Source organism: Equus asinus, chromosome 11 (genome assembly GCF_041296235.1).
Source record: "Equus asinus isolate D_3611 breed Donkey chromosome 11, EquAss-T2T_v2, whole genome shotgun sequence".
NCBI lineage: Eukaryota > Metazoa > Chordata > Mammalia > Perissodactyla > Equidae > Equus > Equus asinus.
Genome location: NC_091800.1, coordinates 47,571,939 through 47,588,373, shown reverse-complemented (window position 1 = coordinate 47,588,373; position 16,435 = coordinate 47,571,939). Strand labels below are relative to the sequence as shown.

At 33.2% G+C, this 16,435-nt stretch overlaps 1 protein-coding gene across 2 annotated transcripts in view; it reads left to right on the top strand.

The window, feature by feature from the left end:
• Window positions 1-14,356, top strand: part of KLHL1 (kelch like family member 1) — a 334,991-nt gene extending 320,635 nt beyond the window's left edge. For both annotated transcript variants that reach the window (XM_014860009.3, XM_070480883.1), the window contains 2 exons: window positions 7,547-7,718; window positions 13,221-14,356. In XM_014860009.3, coding sequence (XP_014715495.2) covers window positions 7,547-7,718; window positions 13,221-13,280 — 232 coding nt within the window. In that variant the 3' untranslated portion in view covers window positions 13,281-14,356. The remainder of the gene's footprint in view (window positions 1-7,546; window positions 7,719-13,220) is intronic.
• The last annotated feature ends 2,079 nt before the right edge of the window (window positions 14,357-16,435 follow it).

The window sequence follows — 16,435 nt, the reverse complement described above, 5'->3', positions numbered from 1 at the left end:
TACATATATTTTAGGTATTTATTCAACAGAAATTTTTGACAACGTCTAGAATATTAAGCAACTTTTCATGTGTTAATTAAAAATTATATCTTTATATCTTCTCATCCAAAGACTAAGTATCAAAATTTTTATGTATTACTTAAAATAAATATAAAACTTTTGTTCAAAATCTACTCCTGTCACATGAGAAAGTGACAAATAATAGCATTTATTTCTGTCAAGATATGGCTCAATATTTTTATCATCTTTAGATCTTTTACAAAAATTGAAATAATAAAAGTTAAGATTTTCTGTCAGACATACAGGGATAAATACATTATTAATTTAATTAAACAATTCTTTTAAAACTTATCATAAACATTAATATATAAAGTAAGAATAGAATTTTGGATTCTTTCATTTTTCTCAATTTCTCATTTCATCTTTTTGGTTTAGACATAATCCAAGAATTGTAGCATTTCTAAACAGTGAAGAGAGATAAAGAAGAGACTTTTTATTTAAATTATGGGTGCTTATTCTAGGCCTTGTATAGCATATTAATATATTAACTCTTATTTTGATATATGAGAGATCTTAAATTTTCTCCAAGACATTAATTACATGAATAGTTGAAACTTGAAATGTTAGGTAGGAGCTTTTGAACTTTATAATAAAGTATATTTTTCTTTTTCTTCTTAAGATCTTATTGCTGGAGCTAGCCAAACGAGTGTAGTGTGAAAAGACTAGTTTGTTGTTGATATTGTTTTCCTATTATTGTACATGCATAATCTCTGCTATTTCTTTCATAACGAATTATGCTCAGATTTCTGGTAGACACATATACAAAAGATGGAGGTGCTATGACAGCCTATGTATGTAGGGGCACTGCTTTACAAGTGGATGCAACAATTATTAACTAATACCACAGTTAAGCTAATTTAGATGTGTGATTAGATATTTGCTTCAACGGCTTATGAGGCAAATGATATCTTTGAAGTGGTCAGCTGGAGACAGAGAGTAACAGAATAGTTCATTGTCCTTGGATCTTCCGCCTGGAATGCTAACATCGTGGTTATTTATCTGCATGCTTTGAAGGAAAGAGAAGAACAATTCTGTGGAAAGGTAGATATGCATGAATAGATAAAACATGTCATGTCCTGTATCGATGGAAGGACATCAGTCCTGGTATCAAACTGCAAAATTCATTTTCATATTGAGATAGGCTAATTAAAAATAAACAATTTGGTTTTACAGAGCTAATAATAGTTTTCTGTTATATTAGTAGAGAAAGTGATCATATAAATAATCTATTGCCCCTTAGTTTTGAACTGTTAAAAGGCATTTATTTTTAACAGTGAGTTTTAACCAGCATTCAGATCTCTTGGGTATGCTCCGTGTTCTGGTGATTGACCATAGTCTATAACTTTTAAAGCTCTACTGAGAAAACTACACCCGAGAGGAGTCGAAGGGCTGCTTAGCGTGTCCTTGCTTTCTCTGGCTGTCAACAACTCATTTCTCTTTTCCTCAACCTTGAAGAGTGGATGTAATAAAATATGACCTAAGTCAAAATAGAATTTTTCATACACTTTCATAGAGAAGTTGAAATCAAAATAACTTCTTAAAACATTTTTATGTAAAAAATAAGCAAGGGATACTGAAAAGGAGAACAGAAATCTACTTACCCTGTCTTCTTTTCTCAATCTCTCTGTGCCTATTGTATATTTAAGAGAAGTATTAGGGAAGATTGAGAGAATATCAATACTTTTTAAAAGACTGTATCTTAAAAATAAATATGAAGCACATAATCAACATGAGGGTCTGAAACACGCAAAGAATGTTGAGAATGTGGTTTTTTTCCTAACACTGTGCTGAGTTTTCCCCCTCTGTCATGGGGTTGAAATTGACAGTGACCTCAAGACCATTTCACTCCACATTTGTCGTAAGGAAGAGGACTACTGCAACTGAATCAAACCAGGGAAGACGTCCCTCAGACTGAATGTGTGAAAGATCAGTGCTGAGGAATATATTTTGATCAGAGGATAATTTACATTTTGAGACTGAATTTGAACTAAGAAATCCTGTTTTGGATGGTTGCAGCTTGATCTTTAAACTATTTTAAAGTTTTTATTTTCTTAATTTAATAGCGTTTGTTATATATGATATGGAAAGTCAGGAGAAAAATTATAAAAGAAAGCAATTTCAGTAGTAACTTTGCCACTCAAATTTATTTATGCAAACTGATGTCTACATTTGACTCGTTTTCTGTGTTTTAAGATATACTTTCCAGCTTTCAGGGGGAACAGAGTCAGGAGAGTCTAAATGCCCTTTTTGCTTCTCAATTAACTTTACTTCAAAATAATCAATATGCTATTGCGGAATATTTTGGGGTGGGCTGCTCAGGGACCCTACACATGAAACAATAAAGCTTTTAGTTAGGAAACTACCTTCACAATACAGAGGTAGGAAAGATTTCTTAGACTGGATCTGGAAAGAATCATCCATAAAGAAAAATATTACTGTTAAAATGTCTTTATTCAAAAGATAGCATTAAGAGAGTAAAAATTTAAGCCAAAGAGTGGAAAAAATATTTGCAATGTGTGTCACCAACAAAGACTTTGTTTCCTGTAAGTAAAGAAATTCTAAAAATAATTTTAAAGAGAACCTAAAAAACATAGAAAAAACTGGTAGAGAGCTTGAACAAGAACTCTTCAAAAGATGACATCCAAATAAGCAATGACTATTGGGGAAAACGTTTGATGTCACTAGTCATTAGGGAAATGCAAATTAAAATTACAATGTCATACCATGACCTATCCAGCAGAAAGGCTAAAATGAAAATAGCAGTTAATATCACACGTTGGAGAGGATGCACAGAAAGTGGAACTCTCATTACACTGATGGTGGGGATGTAAATTGGTGCAGCCTCTTTTAATACCAATTGGCAGTATCTACCACATTCCAAAATATGCATTCTGTTTGACTCAGAAATTCCATTCCAAAACACCCATTGGGAATGCATATATATGAAAACTTCTGATCAAGGATGTCTATAGGAGCATTATTATAGTCATTCCATCATTTTTAAAAGTTAATTTTATTGGAATTATTAGTTTTCCATTCCTATGATGTAAATATTTCCAGAGTTAAGGTACATTTCTTTTGATAATCTCATGATATCTGGATGTTGATTTTCACTACAGAAAAAATAAAATTATTTATTTTTGACCAGCATTATTGTCACTCAGTTGCTTAATTCACAAATAATTTATTAAAATCAATTCAAATATAGATTGTGTAGTTCATTTACTAGAAATCTGAAAACCACTCTTTCAGAGCTGTTTATCCATTTCACAGCATAGATCTTCATTTTTTTCTTTTGCTTCTTTGTTTTCTTATTTGTCAACTTGCTTTACAGGCAAACGTACCTGGCTATCAATCACTTCTATGCTGTTTAATTTGCTATAGATGAACATTGCATGTACAAATTTAGGAAAATGGCATTCTCAAGTCTATGTGTTACCAAAGCAATGCTTTTATATTTAAAACAGTTCCCCTTTAAATATTTTAAGATGGATTTTTATCCTTAAATTATGGAAATGACAATGCTTGAAAAATTAATGGTACTTCAAAAACTTCAATGGGGATTTTCAATGAGAAACTAACTTTTGTTCTGTGACTATTATATGCCTTCAGCAAGTTTTCATTTTACAGCCAATTTTAGCCACTATATATTGGCGCTTCTCTTGCCTGAGGACTATAAACTTTAATAGAGTGTCTGATACAGAGCTCACACCCTGACCGTGGAGGCCAAGGCGAGACGTGGGAAAGGCAGACAGCCTAAATACAAAAATACAGCCCCCTCAACTTTTTTTATAAACAGGTAACTAGAGGCCAAAAAGAATGCTTAGAACTAAATTTTGTCAAAAACGTGAACTGACAGTTCACTGGACTAATTGTTTGGAAATGCTTATGCATCTGTGGATCCTCTCCTAAGCTAAAAAAGGCTGTTCATTTCATTTTGGGGTAACGATTTTGTATATCCCCAGGCTGAGAGGTGAGTTCATAGAGTTCTTGAATACAGAAAAATCAATTTAGAATCATTAATGTGAGAATAAGGATAATCATTAGTGGTAATTTTGAATTTGTGTGCTTACTTCCTAAATATCTGGGAGAGAGTAGGTGTGTGGGACGGGCATGGTTGGACTCAGTTTTTACTTTGGTTTGGTTTGATTTTCCTGGCAATATAGTATATAAATTTAAATGTTATCACCATTGTCAGATATGAATTAAAAGATTGTTATTGCACATATAAAATGTTACCCACCACTGAAAACAAATACTTTTAATTCAACGATTTGGATTTTCTGAAGAATGCATTAAATTTTTAAAATTCCCTTCATGAATTTTGTAAAACATGAAAGAAATCGTATCTATTTCTAATTGTAGGATATTACTTCTAAATGTGTATCTAAATATGGGGCATACTAGTGGTTTCTTATTTTTCCCGGCAATAAGAGTATTTGAGAATTGTTTCAATATTTGAGTTTCACTTGACATTTCATAAGCCTTCAGAAATTCATTTATTATTGCTTAGTGCACTGGTGTTAGCTGTTTTCTCAGTTGTTCTGCCTTTTTGCAAAGTGATAAACAAAGTCTGCTTTGTAGACAGTAATTGAAAAAAAATCCATATAGCTGAATAACAATTAAATAAGGAATAAAATATGACTTCAGAAAAAGCTATTTTAGTGAAGTGATTGTGACAAAAGCCAGACTGGATTCTACTGAAGAATGAATAAAATATAAAGAACATTCACTTCTCATTGAAATTAAAGTGCATTATACATTCTTCTTTTTAGAGTTACTTTAACTACAAACATTTTTCTGACAAGCAAAAAAGTAAACAATACAATAAACTCGCCTGTACTCATTACCCAGCTTCAACAACCATCACAATTTGTCATTCTTGTTTCATCCATTCACCTTCACTGTCTTTTTTTTTTTGTCCTGAAATACTTTAAAGAAACTCTCAAACATGTCATTTTAGCTCAAAATATTTCTAAATTCATTCCACAAAAAAACAATGAAAAATGATTAGGACTTTATTTTTTTAACGTAATCACACTGCCATTATCACAACTTATAAAAACTTCCCAGTAATTCCTTATTAAAATCTGATGCCTGAGTTACATGAAAATTTCCAAAATGCCTCAAATATCTTTTAATAGTTGATCTGTTTGAATTGGGATCTGTAGGGGAGGAAGAAATATTCCTCTACCCTCTAGGTCCTTCTGGCTGGTCTAAGAATGAAACTGACATGAGACAGAGTAACAGGGGAAAATCAAACAAAGCTTACTAACATGTATACATGGCAGAAATCAAGGAAAGTTGAGTAACTCACTAAATGGCCAAAGCCACCACCTTAAATACCATCTTTAGCTAAAGACAAAGGAGGGAGTGGCAGAAGTGATTTGGGACTTCGAACTTCGAACAGGAGGAAGGTGATTTACATGGAGATGGAAACCAAATGTTTGGTAAACAAGTGTTTACCATGTCTGTAAAGACAATGAGACATGAAGAAGACTTTGATCGAATGGGCCTTGCTAGGTTCCTGCCTGTCTACCACACCTAGTTCATGTCAATAGTTACCTATGGTATTAGCCCCTTTCTGCAACAAGGCTTTTATGTTAAATTCTTTTAGGAAGTTAGGGAGAGGTCAAAGTTTTTTCTTAAGTCTTTTGTTCTTAAAAAAAATCAAGCCAAAGAGACATATTTTAGTGTAGCAAATTCTGCTTCCCTACAGATCTAAGTAAGGCCCACTCACTTCATTTTGTTATGTTTTTAAGTCACATTTAATTTAGAACAATTACCTTTTCCTAGTTATTTATTATTATTGGTTTTTGTTAACTTAAACATTCAGTCAGTTATCTTATAAAACATTCCACATTCTGGATTGTACTATTTGATTCCTTGTGATGTCTTTTTTCTCTTCTTCTTTCTTTTTTATTTTTAATCCTAATTGCTTTTATCTTTACATATTTTAAAATGTTCATAGTAAAAGTTTAAATATTTTAAGGAAGATTTTGATGGCGTAGATTGTGTGTTTGTGTGTCTATATGTGCTTGTGTCTGTGATGTTTTGCATTTATTAACTACAGCATGTAAAATTAAATTTTTCTTTACTGGACAGCTTATGCTTTAAGGTAGCCCTGGTTTTGCAGGCATTCATCCAATCTCTCATTTCATACATGTCATTTTGGCAGTCAAAACTCCTCCAAGTAATGCTGTGTAAATGCATGTAACATCTTGGGTAACATGAACGTTCTCTCTCAAATATAAATTCCAGATCCTTGGAGTCCTCCCAACCATTTCTTTTGTAACAACATTGTTTATTTTCATAAACTATAGTGATTTTTTTGGCTTGTTTGTGTTTATTTCTCTTTGTCTTAGGAGTCTGTAGGTTGAAAGTTTCAGTTGGCTAAAAAAAAAAAAAGGCTAGAGAAGAAAAACAAACGAAGAATATATTTGTTGTGCTTGTCAAAAAACTACTTCCATCCATTCTTATTTTATATTTATTCTACTGGGTTCTTACTAGATTTTTCATTTTTGTATATGAACCTGCAATTGCAGGTTAAAGGCAAAGGGGCAGTTTAAGAGTCATTCTTAGCTAAAATGAAACATATTCACCAAAGTATTCTTCAGATTTTTGCCGCTCAAAATATAAAATATCCAACTATAATGTATGGTAATTGACTTTCTGAAAATGAAATTATTTTTGGTTTAAATTCAATAATAACAACTTGGGCCCCCTGCTTCAATCTCTTGATTTGCCAATCTCTCCCTTGCAGTGAATCCTGAATAATGTCACTAAAACACAGTTCTGTTTATGCTGTAATTCTTTTCCCAAATTTCAAAGCTTCCCTGTTTTCCTAGTGAGTACACACAAAACACGCTCTTACTCTGCGAATCAGACAATCTACAGATGATCAAAAACCACCTTTTTAGGCTCGCTGCTCCTTCATAAACCCCTGAAATTAGCCACACTACACAGCTGCTTTCCTCAAAGCTGGCCATACATTTTTTAAACACCCCAGTTCCTTTGCACACACTTCTTTTCTTTCTGACAAACTTAGACTGGACTTTCAGACCTGATTTAAAGGAGACTTTAGCTGTGGAGTATTCCATAATTCTTCCAGATTTTTAATCATTCCTGCTGTTTCATTGCTATAGTGCTTTGTTCACGTCTGTTTTAAAGACCTTCATTCTACTGTGGAAAATAGCTATTTACATGTCTGACCTCCTCATGGAAAGAAATCATGATATTCATCTTTGTTAAATGATTCTGCATCCATCTAGGTAAGAGTCTAGGTATATTTTTTAAATGTCTTAAAGTTTAGAAAGCCAGACATTGTGGATATGAGCTCTTGATCACTTGCTCAAATGATTGAGCTTTTAGAAAAAACTTAGTTTTCTTTTTCATGGCATGCTTTTGAAAGGGTATCATTTATATAGTATATAGTATATAGTATAGTGATTAGAATATGTTATGTCCTATTATTCTTACATTTTAGATATGATCCCAAAACAGACACGTGGACCATGGTGGCTCCTTTGAGTATGCCCAGAGATGCTGTTGGAGTCTGTCTGCTTGGTGACAGATTATATGCCGTTGGTGGCTACGATGGGCAGACATACCTTAACACTATGGAATCCTATGATCCACAAACTAATGAATGGACACAGGTAAGATTGTTGCCAGCATAATTGACTTCAAATATGAGTATTTATTTCATTTACTTCCTTAGGAAAAGAGGGGTATATATGATAATCTAGCCAGTCAAATTACCCTGAACCCAAAGTGGTTTATTTTAGTCCACTGTCATGTTCATTTTGTAAAAAGTTCATTAAACCAAATGCTTGTGTGAATTTTTCTGTTATATATTCTATACTTTAATGAAATTTATATTAAAAAATGGCATTTATGCTTCAATGGGATTTCCACTTTGTTATAAGTAATAACAAGGGATGGGAATGGAATTATAATTAGCTGAAGCAAAAAATAAAAGTAGAATATCTTGTTTCACAAAATCCTAACTTTAGAATACTTAGTTTTAGAGATAACTGGAATAAGGGGATGGAAGGCTGCCGAAATCAATTTTCTATCTCCCAGTTTTGCTTGGCTATCTTTGTTAGGTCCATTGTTACCTACTGCAAAAAGAATTTTCCACAGAGTAATGCGGCTGGAAGCTCCAAGTAGTAATCCTCACAGCCATAAACAGAAAATAAAAGAAGGCTTTGTTCAATTAAAAAAACAAAAAGTAAGGCCAGTCCCAGTGACCTAGTGGTTAAGTTTGGTGCACTCCACTTTTTTGGCCCAGGTTTGGCTCCCTGGTGGGGACCTACACCAGTCTGTTAGTGGCCATGCTGTGCTGGAGGCCCACATACTAAAAAAAAATAGAGGAAGATTGGCACAGATTTTAGCTCAGGGCCAATCTTCCTTAGCAAACAAACAGCAAAGGGCTCTGAATAGTCTGCCATGTATAAAGTGCTTGCTCCTGGACAATCACTTTGTCCAGAAAGATGGAGTGAAATAATTGGCTGATCTTAGGTGAGGTGTTCTTCCTTGAATATTCACTTTAGTCAGAGACTCAGGATCATGCTGGAATATAGCCCCTCCCATTCTGGCCAGTATCTAGAGGACTTCTGTAGGTGCGTGTGTGAGTGTTGGCAGAAGACAGGGGCAGGGATACTTAACTATAGTGGAAAATACCTTAAGAAGGGCAGCTACCATGGCCTTGCTTGTAACGGAGGGAATGGATATATTCTCAGACTTATATCCTTACATTTAATTTCTCCCTACTTTCCTTCTTTCTTTTCCAAATCTCTCATTATTTCTGTTATTCCTCTCCTTTATCATAAAACTAAAAACACAGTACTGTTGAAATAAACAAAGAAACAAACCATTTCCAGCAATGAATGCAGTAAAATTCCAGACTTTTTGAGTTGAAGCAATGTAGCAACCTTATCTCCTCGTATTCCTCAGTGGGTAGAGAGTTTTATTTTTCATCACAAAAACTGACTAAAACTTGTCTGAAGAACTTGAACACTGAGTGAAGTAAATTTCTTTTAAAGATATATAAATTCCTTGATTGTGTCAGTTTTGACGATATGTGTTCAAGCACAATATTTACATAGGCTATCTTTGAAGTACAAAACCAAATTCCAAATGGCCAGGCTAAGGTACCTGCCTTATGAATCTTACTCTTCCCCAAGGGAAAACCCTTTGATTCTAGTAAAGATAGATGAATTTGGCTAAGGAGGAAGAAAGAAAGTAGAATGGAAGAAAGAAGGGGAAGTATTTGGAGAACCAGGTCGTGTGATTTTCTGTTTTACTTTAATTGTGAGAGAGGAAGCATTCTTTATCCAAACAGCAGCAAATATAAAAGAAGCTAGTAATTATTGCACTAACATTTTAGAGTATATATTTTAAATTCTTACCTCTCTGAGTCCCTAGTGTTTACAAAGGGAACACTGCATGGATTAATGATTGTTGATTTGCTAAGGAAATGTACCAGTTCAATGGCATATATTTTAAATATGCTACTTTTACAAATAAACATTACATAAAGAAAGTTTATGGGCATATAAAAGATATAATATATTCATTACATATGTATAATAATGAGCCATTATACTTATCATTCCTCTAAAATTGAGATCAAAATAATGTATGCAGTAATAACAGGTAAAAGCCTGCTAAAGACCACTTTCCCTCATCTGTATTTTATTACACTCTTTTGGATCATATAGCACCTTACAAACAGCAAAGTGGTATTCAAAATGCTTTATAACAACTTTATTTTAGTACAATAAATATTCATTTTAAAGCTCTTAAATTACTTTAAGATTTTACGTCCATATCTTTTCATTATTTATATTTTTAAGACTCTTGAGGGACTATTAGCAGACACACACGGAATCCCTCTGAAAATTTTCAGGATTCCAGGCCACTAGAAAAGATTCCTGTATTTGTTGGATAAGATCTGTCACTTTCCCTCTATTTACCCCATAAATGGACAAAATCAATTGGTTATCCCATTTATCGTTAGCACCTCCATATGACTAAGTATTAGAATAAATAAGCAAACAATATTAAAATATCCTAGGATATGTACTTGGAAAACTCCCCAAGCTAGCTAGAATTGGAGATAATGGAAATAGATTATGGAGCAATTGCGAGATTCATGCCTCAGATAGTTTTACTGAGAACACATGCATGCATGTGTGCCTGTGTGCGTGTATATGTGTGTTTTAAATAAAGCTGACTTTGCTATTCAACATTGGGTTTATTTCTTGCATTTGACTTGAAAGAACAATATGTGTGCTTCAAGTCCTAAAAAGAAGAACTTTATTCCATTTCCCATTGCCTGAGTAAAATCAGCCTTTCATGTGCTCTCTTGCTATACTGTCGTAGCGTTGTTATGCTGCATCCACCTGCAGCTGTAAAGAAACAAAGATAATGTGTCATTTACTGTCATGTCTCCAAAGACTAGCTTAGTTGCTGGCATGGAGTAAGAGATATGTGAATGTTTAGTAAATAAATTAATTGAGAATTATTGTTGTAATTCAGTTTGCTCTGTTGTGCATGGGTTTAGTTCATGTGTGCACAATAGGTACGTAAGATGTTGAGAATGAGCTCCAGGGAAGCCAGGTGAGATATCCGCATCCTCGGGTGCATTTTTCCAATTGGTTCTGTTGCCAACCTTTCTAGGGTATCATACTAAGGCCAAAAGGTATAACTCTGGAGGTAGGGCAGGGCAGGTTTTTAAAAATATATATTAAAGAAAATAAAGTTGGATCGAGGGGGGAAAGAAGAAATGCTCTCTTCAATTTTCAAAATGTATTTTTATAGAATATATTAAATAGTTAAAATAGCATGAGAAATTCTGTGGTAAGGGAAATACTTAGCACTATGACACAACTTAAGTGTGTTGGGCAGAGATATATTCCTTCAGGAAATGATAAGTAGAATGGGGCCTGACAGATGAGTAATAGTTAACCAGATGAAAATATGGGGATGCTTTGGTTTAAGAACACAATTTGTAAAGAACTGCAGGAAGAACACATGGCATGTTTCACTGGGTAAGAAATAAAGTGGTAAGCCATGAATTTGGAAAGAGAAACAAAGTCTATATATGTAGGGTCAGATACCATGTTACAGAGTCTTAGCTTTATGTAAGACTGAAGTGGAGTTAATGAAGGATTTTAAGCAGGGAAAGTAAATAATCAGAAATGTCTTTTAAAATGATTGCACTTAGTAGGATGTGAAAAATGGTTAGTAGAAAGCAAGACTGGAGTCCGAGAAATGTTTTAGGAGGATATTATACTAATCCACTCAAGGTAAAATTGTAATCTGAGCTAGATTAAAGACAGTAGGAATGGGGATAATTAAATTGGCTGGAGATCTACTTAGAAGGCTTGATGATTATTCAGATGTAGGGTTGAGTGAGTAAAGTTAACGGTCATGGATGTGGCCTAGGTTCCTGTCTTGAGCATCTGGGTAGAGAGTGGTGTTATTCACTGAGACAGGAAACACGAGAGGAATAGTACATTTTTGGAAAAGAGAGCAGAGATTAATTTTTACACACATATAAAAGCATGTACAGAGATATAGATGGAGATGGAGGTGTAGCCGTAAAGTGAGGCTATTCACCCCACACTTCACCTAGAAACTCTGCACAGTACTTCTCAGCATTGAATGAACATCAGAGGGTGTTCGAAAAACTTCAAAATACAACTACCCAATACTCATTCCATTCCTCGCGAGGGGTGGGGCTTGAGCACATACCCTTTGTAAAAGTTCCTTAGATGACTCTGATGTGAAACAACGCTTGAAAATCATTGGAAACTAGAAGAGAGACAATGGAAAGTGCATGCCTTTGGAGTCAGATATATTTCAGTTTGTATAGATTGACGTTAGGAGATTTATATGTTGTCTCTTGACGCTCCATTCACACACCTGTCATATGGAGATGACAATAGACGATGGGATTATGAAGGTCACTGTGGTGATCTATAAAAATTATTCTTAACGTACAGTATGCTACCAATATATTCACACGCTCCTTTCCTCCTATCATTTTGAGCAGTTATCTATGGGAAAGACAAGAGAAAGTGCATTGTTAGCTTTTTAAAAATTAAGGTATTAATTGAACAGAATAAAAAATACATGGGAAGTTTTTGTTTTTTATTTTTTTTAACCTGCAGAGGGATGGCAGGTAACAATAAGTATATTTAACAGAACTAGTAGATAACAGTGGTAATTTTCATATTTAGAGAATGATGCTATGCCCTTTCTTAATAAATAAGATAATGTATGTGATCTGAGTTATTTTGCTCTAAGCTACTTTATTTCTTAAATTTTATTCAATTCTTTTCAGTTTGAAATAATATCCTGTAATTTCTAGTCTACCCTCATATTTTTATATGCATAAATTACTTTCAGAAAACTGTAATAAAAATCATTGATATCAAAAAGCTTGAATTATTAAAATCTTGGGTTACCTCCATGGAATAAATTTTCATTACAAACTCTGTAAAAATTATTGTTTTTAATATATTTCTAGCCAATTTCACATTCAGGATTATTAAAAAAAATCTCAGTTCTCATTTCAGTGACTGCTATAAGGTGAGTTTTTTTTTAATAAGCCCTATTGCAATTGTAATTATGGCCTATTTATGAGAAAATATTGAAGTTACTTCATTGTATATCTCTGTTTAGAATGAATGAATAATACATTTAATTCAGTATAATATCTGGGGAAATAACTTCAAAATTATTTCAATAAGTGTAATAGCTATTTCATCTAAAATATACTCCAAGCTATCACTACAAAATATCATCACAAATGTGTCCACGCAAACTCCAGAATAAACCTTTGCAGCACACTTTTCTACAGAAGCTTCATTTCACTTAAAATCCTTAAATATTGCATTGCTTTTATTAAAAATTCCATAAGTGATTACAGGTTTTAAAAATTTCAATACACAAATTATTGCTTTTTTGTAAATGCCATTTCCATTATTCCCATTTTTATTGTGGATAAAATTGTACTGCTTGTGGCTAAATTGGGAAAATATAAGTACATTTATTTATGATTTTGAGTGTTTTAGATATATTATAGTGTTTATATTTTTCTATGACAGTAGAATTTGTCTTAAATTGTGTTTCCTCTTTTTCAACAGATGGCTTCCTTGAATATTGGGAGAGCAGGTGCCTGTGTGGTAGTCATCAAGCAACCTTGATTTATTTTTATTTGGAGAGATTTTATTTGCTGGAGTGGTTATTTTTGTATCAGAGGGCAAAAAGAAAACTCTTTAAGAACAAGGATTTCTGCAGATTTACCTACTGATGTCAAAAGAGGGAGAAGATCAAAGAGAATTACAGGAAACAAGAAAACATCCAGTTGCTACAGGAACAATATCTGGCCGTGCATTAGTTAGTCCAGGAGTGGTTACTGGTCATTTGTTTTGTAGTGTAGCGTACAATAACTAGAGTTACCAAAGGCTTGTTTTTCTTGACCAATTAAAAGGAGAGATAGCTATTTGTGACATGGATACTTTCATGACTACGACTCATTTGATTGTTTATAATCTGTGGCAATATCCAAGAGGTTGCCACGAGTAAAAGACATGATATTTCATCTGAGAGAATCTGATTGGTTTACTAATCAGATGTGGTCTTACCAGGAAGCAGAATGATGTTTTATTAAAACAAACATGCTTCTTCATCATTTTCCTAAGCTACGAGGACAATTAGAGCAAAAGATTCATGCTTGTCTCTTGCATTCAGAAAACAAACTGTCCTGCTTATCAAAGCTGCATATATCATCAGAGACGATGGTTGAATTTTATCTCAAATGTATTAGCAATCTGAAGCTGGCAAACACAAAGGCTCATTCTGATTAGGCTTACCACATTGCTTTGCTTTTTGAACACACTGAGCCAAAGAATCAGCACAATGGGCTTTTGCCTTATGTTGAGTTCAGTGCAAGCATGGAAGCTAGTTATCTGAATGTTATATATATCTCCATTGCATGTTGAAGTCCTTTAGAATTTTGTTCATAAGAAAACAGAACTTAGAAATTTGAAAGACAGATCTAAAGTCCATTCATTTGGAGTGTTAATTATCATTGTTAGAAGAAAGGCAGATTTCAAATTCTCATTCTCCACTTTTCAAACTTGTTACACTGATATGCGCATTATTTTATGCCAAATGTTTGTAATTGTTTAAAGCATAAAGTGGAAACATTACACAATGTCCTTAATAGACCCATGTAAATTTCAAATACAATTAATAAATGTTAGAAAATTTGCTTTTATCAGTGTATCTTTCTTCAATAAATTTTAATTCAGATCTGAGTAAAACATTGACAAAATACAATGCAGAGATAGGAAAATTTTTTGGTTCACTTTTCAAAAATCAAGAAATATATATCTTCATCAACACATAAGTTTATTTTCTCCTAAATACTATTCTGACATCAAATGCAATCTTTAATGATTGCTTTTTTCTATAGTGACTTACTTGAGACAGTTAGCATTAGTGCTTAGAAAATACACATCCCATAAGGAGAGTGCACATAATTGTGCAGGAGCTAGAAAAGGCAAGAAAATCCCTATTTTGAGTCAAAATAAACTATGGAATTTTATTGTTGGGTGATGAAAAATGTTTGAAATCTAGTAACCGAGGAAAATACTGATAGATAATTTGGGTCAAGGAAATACTAGGAAATCTGAAATTTCCCAACACGTACTTGCAGTAAAGTTTATTAATTACATTTTATTTCAAAAAAACGATGTCATTATAAGATGCTAAGGAAATATCAATAATCTTTTAATTGTAGTTTAAAAGTGTGTAACATGAAATTTATCATCCTATTTCTAAATACACAGTTTAGTAGTGTTAAGTATATTCAATTTCTTCTGCCCACATATTTTCTCCACTACATAGAACCTACAGATAATATTAGCTAACTGGAGTGGACAACTTATTTTTGAAACTTTAAAGAATAGAGAAGAAGATCAAGTGGTGCACATTTATTTTTTAACCAGTAAAATTTTGTAGTGATCTCATATTTAAAACTTGGTTAATAAATTTATCAACATTTTAAAAAATGAGTAATTTTGTTGCCTGAGAGAGAATTTTCCCCAAACAAATTTGCTGCTTTCAACCAGCTATTTTCCACATGTAGATCATATTAGCCTACTAGTGCTTATGTTACATACAATAAGTATGTGCACCCAATTTACCTTATAAGGACACCAAAGAGCAGTTTGAACAATGAACTTATCAATGCAAATAAGCAATAATCAACCTATACATCAAAATTGAGGTAAGTTTAATAGATGAGACAATTCTGAGGATTATAGCCCGGCAGAACAGCCTCCACCAGGGAAGGAAGCACTGCTGAGTAGTGAGGAGTACAGCATGGCTATATACTGTTTTGGAGCAAGGAACATACATCAAATGTGACAGGAATACTCTCTTTTCTTTTTACTACAATCACAAGATGTTTTGCTGTGTATAGCAGGTCAACCTGACACTGGTTTCTTGGAAGGAAAGCTTATCTTTAAAGAAATGCTGGTATAAGAGGAGGCATCCATCCCTACCCTTAAAGGCAGTCTTTTTTGCTTTGGGATACTGTAAATGTTTACAGCAGATGTACAATGCATGCTTCATAGGCCATGTCAGGTCATTCTGGAAAAACAAGGTCAGACCAAATCAATTTTAAACCAAAATGGCTTACTCATATACATCAATATATTAATTTTCCTTATTGCTTTTCATTTATTCCATCAAATTCAAAGCTTGTATGAAATGGAGAGAACAGATATCATTGCACAATTTACTGAAGAGAAAATTGTCCACTAAGGCCACATTCTAAATGTGCGCCAGGTCTTACTGCCTACCCTGCCATGACTCCAATCCAGGATTCTTGAAATGTGACTCTGTCAATTGATAATTCAGCTACACTAAGGATCCCACTTTGAGTGAAGCTAGAGTTTTATTTAACTTGAACTCCTTAGGAGTAACCAGTATTTCTCAAGAGAATGCATTAATGCTTCTACTCTCCTTCTGTCTATTGCTCTAGCATACAGGAGAAACTTAACAAATAGTGTCTCTTTGATTTTAACTGTAAGATTGATTGTATTTTTTTGGCTTTTAAGGTACAACAAAAAAAAATTCAGTACTACCTTGTTTGGAGGTTTGGAAGTGATTGCATACTTTATAAATAAGTTTGAACTATATTATATATTTCTATTATAATTAACTGTCAGCATTAAAATTGAAAATATTTGCAGAACATTATAAAATTGCATAGTGCTATTAATAGGAATAATTTATACTCTAGGGTTATCAATGTAACAAAAAAACTGGACAATATATTAGGAAAATT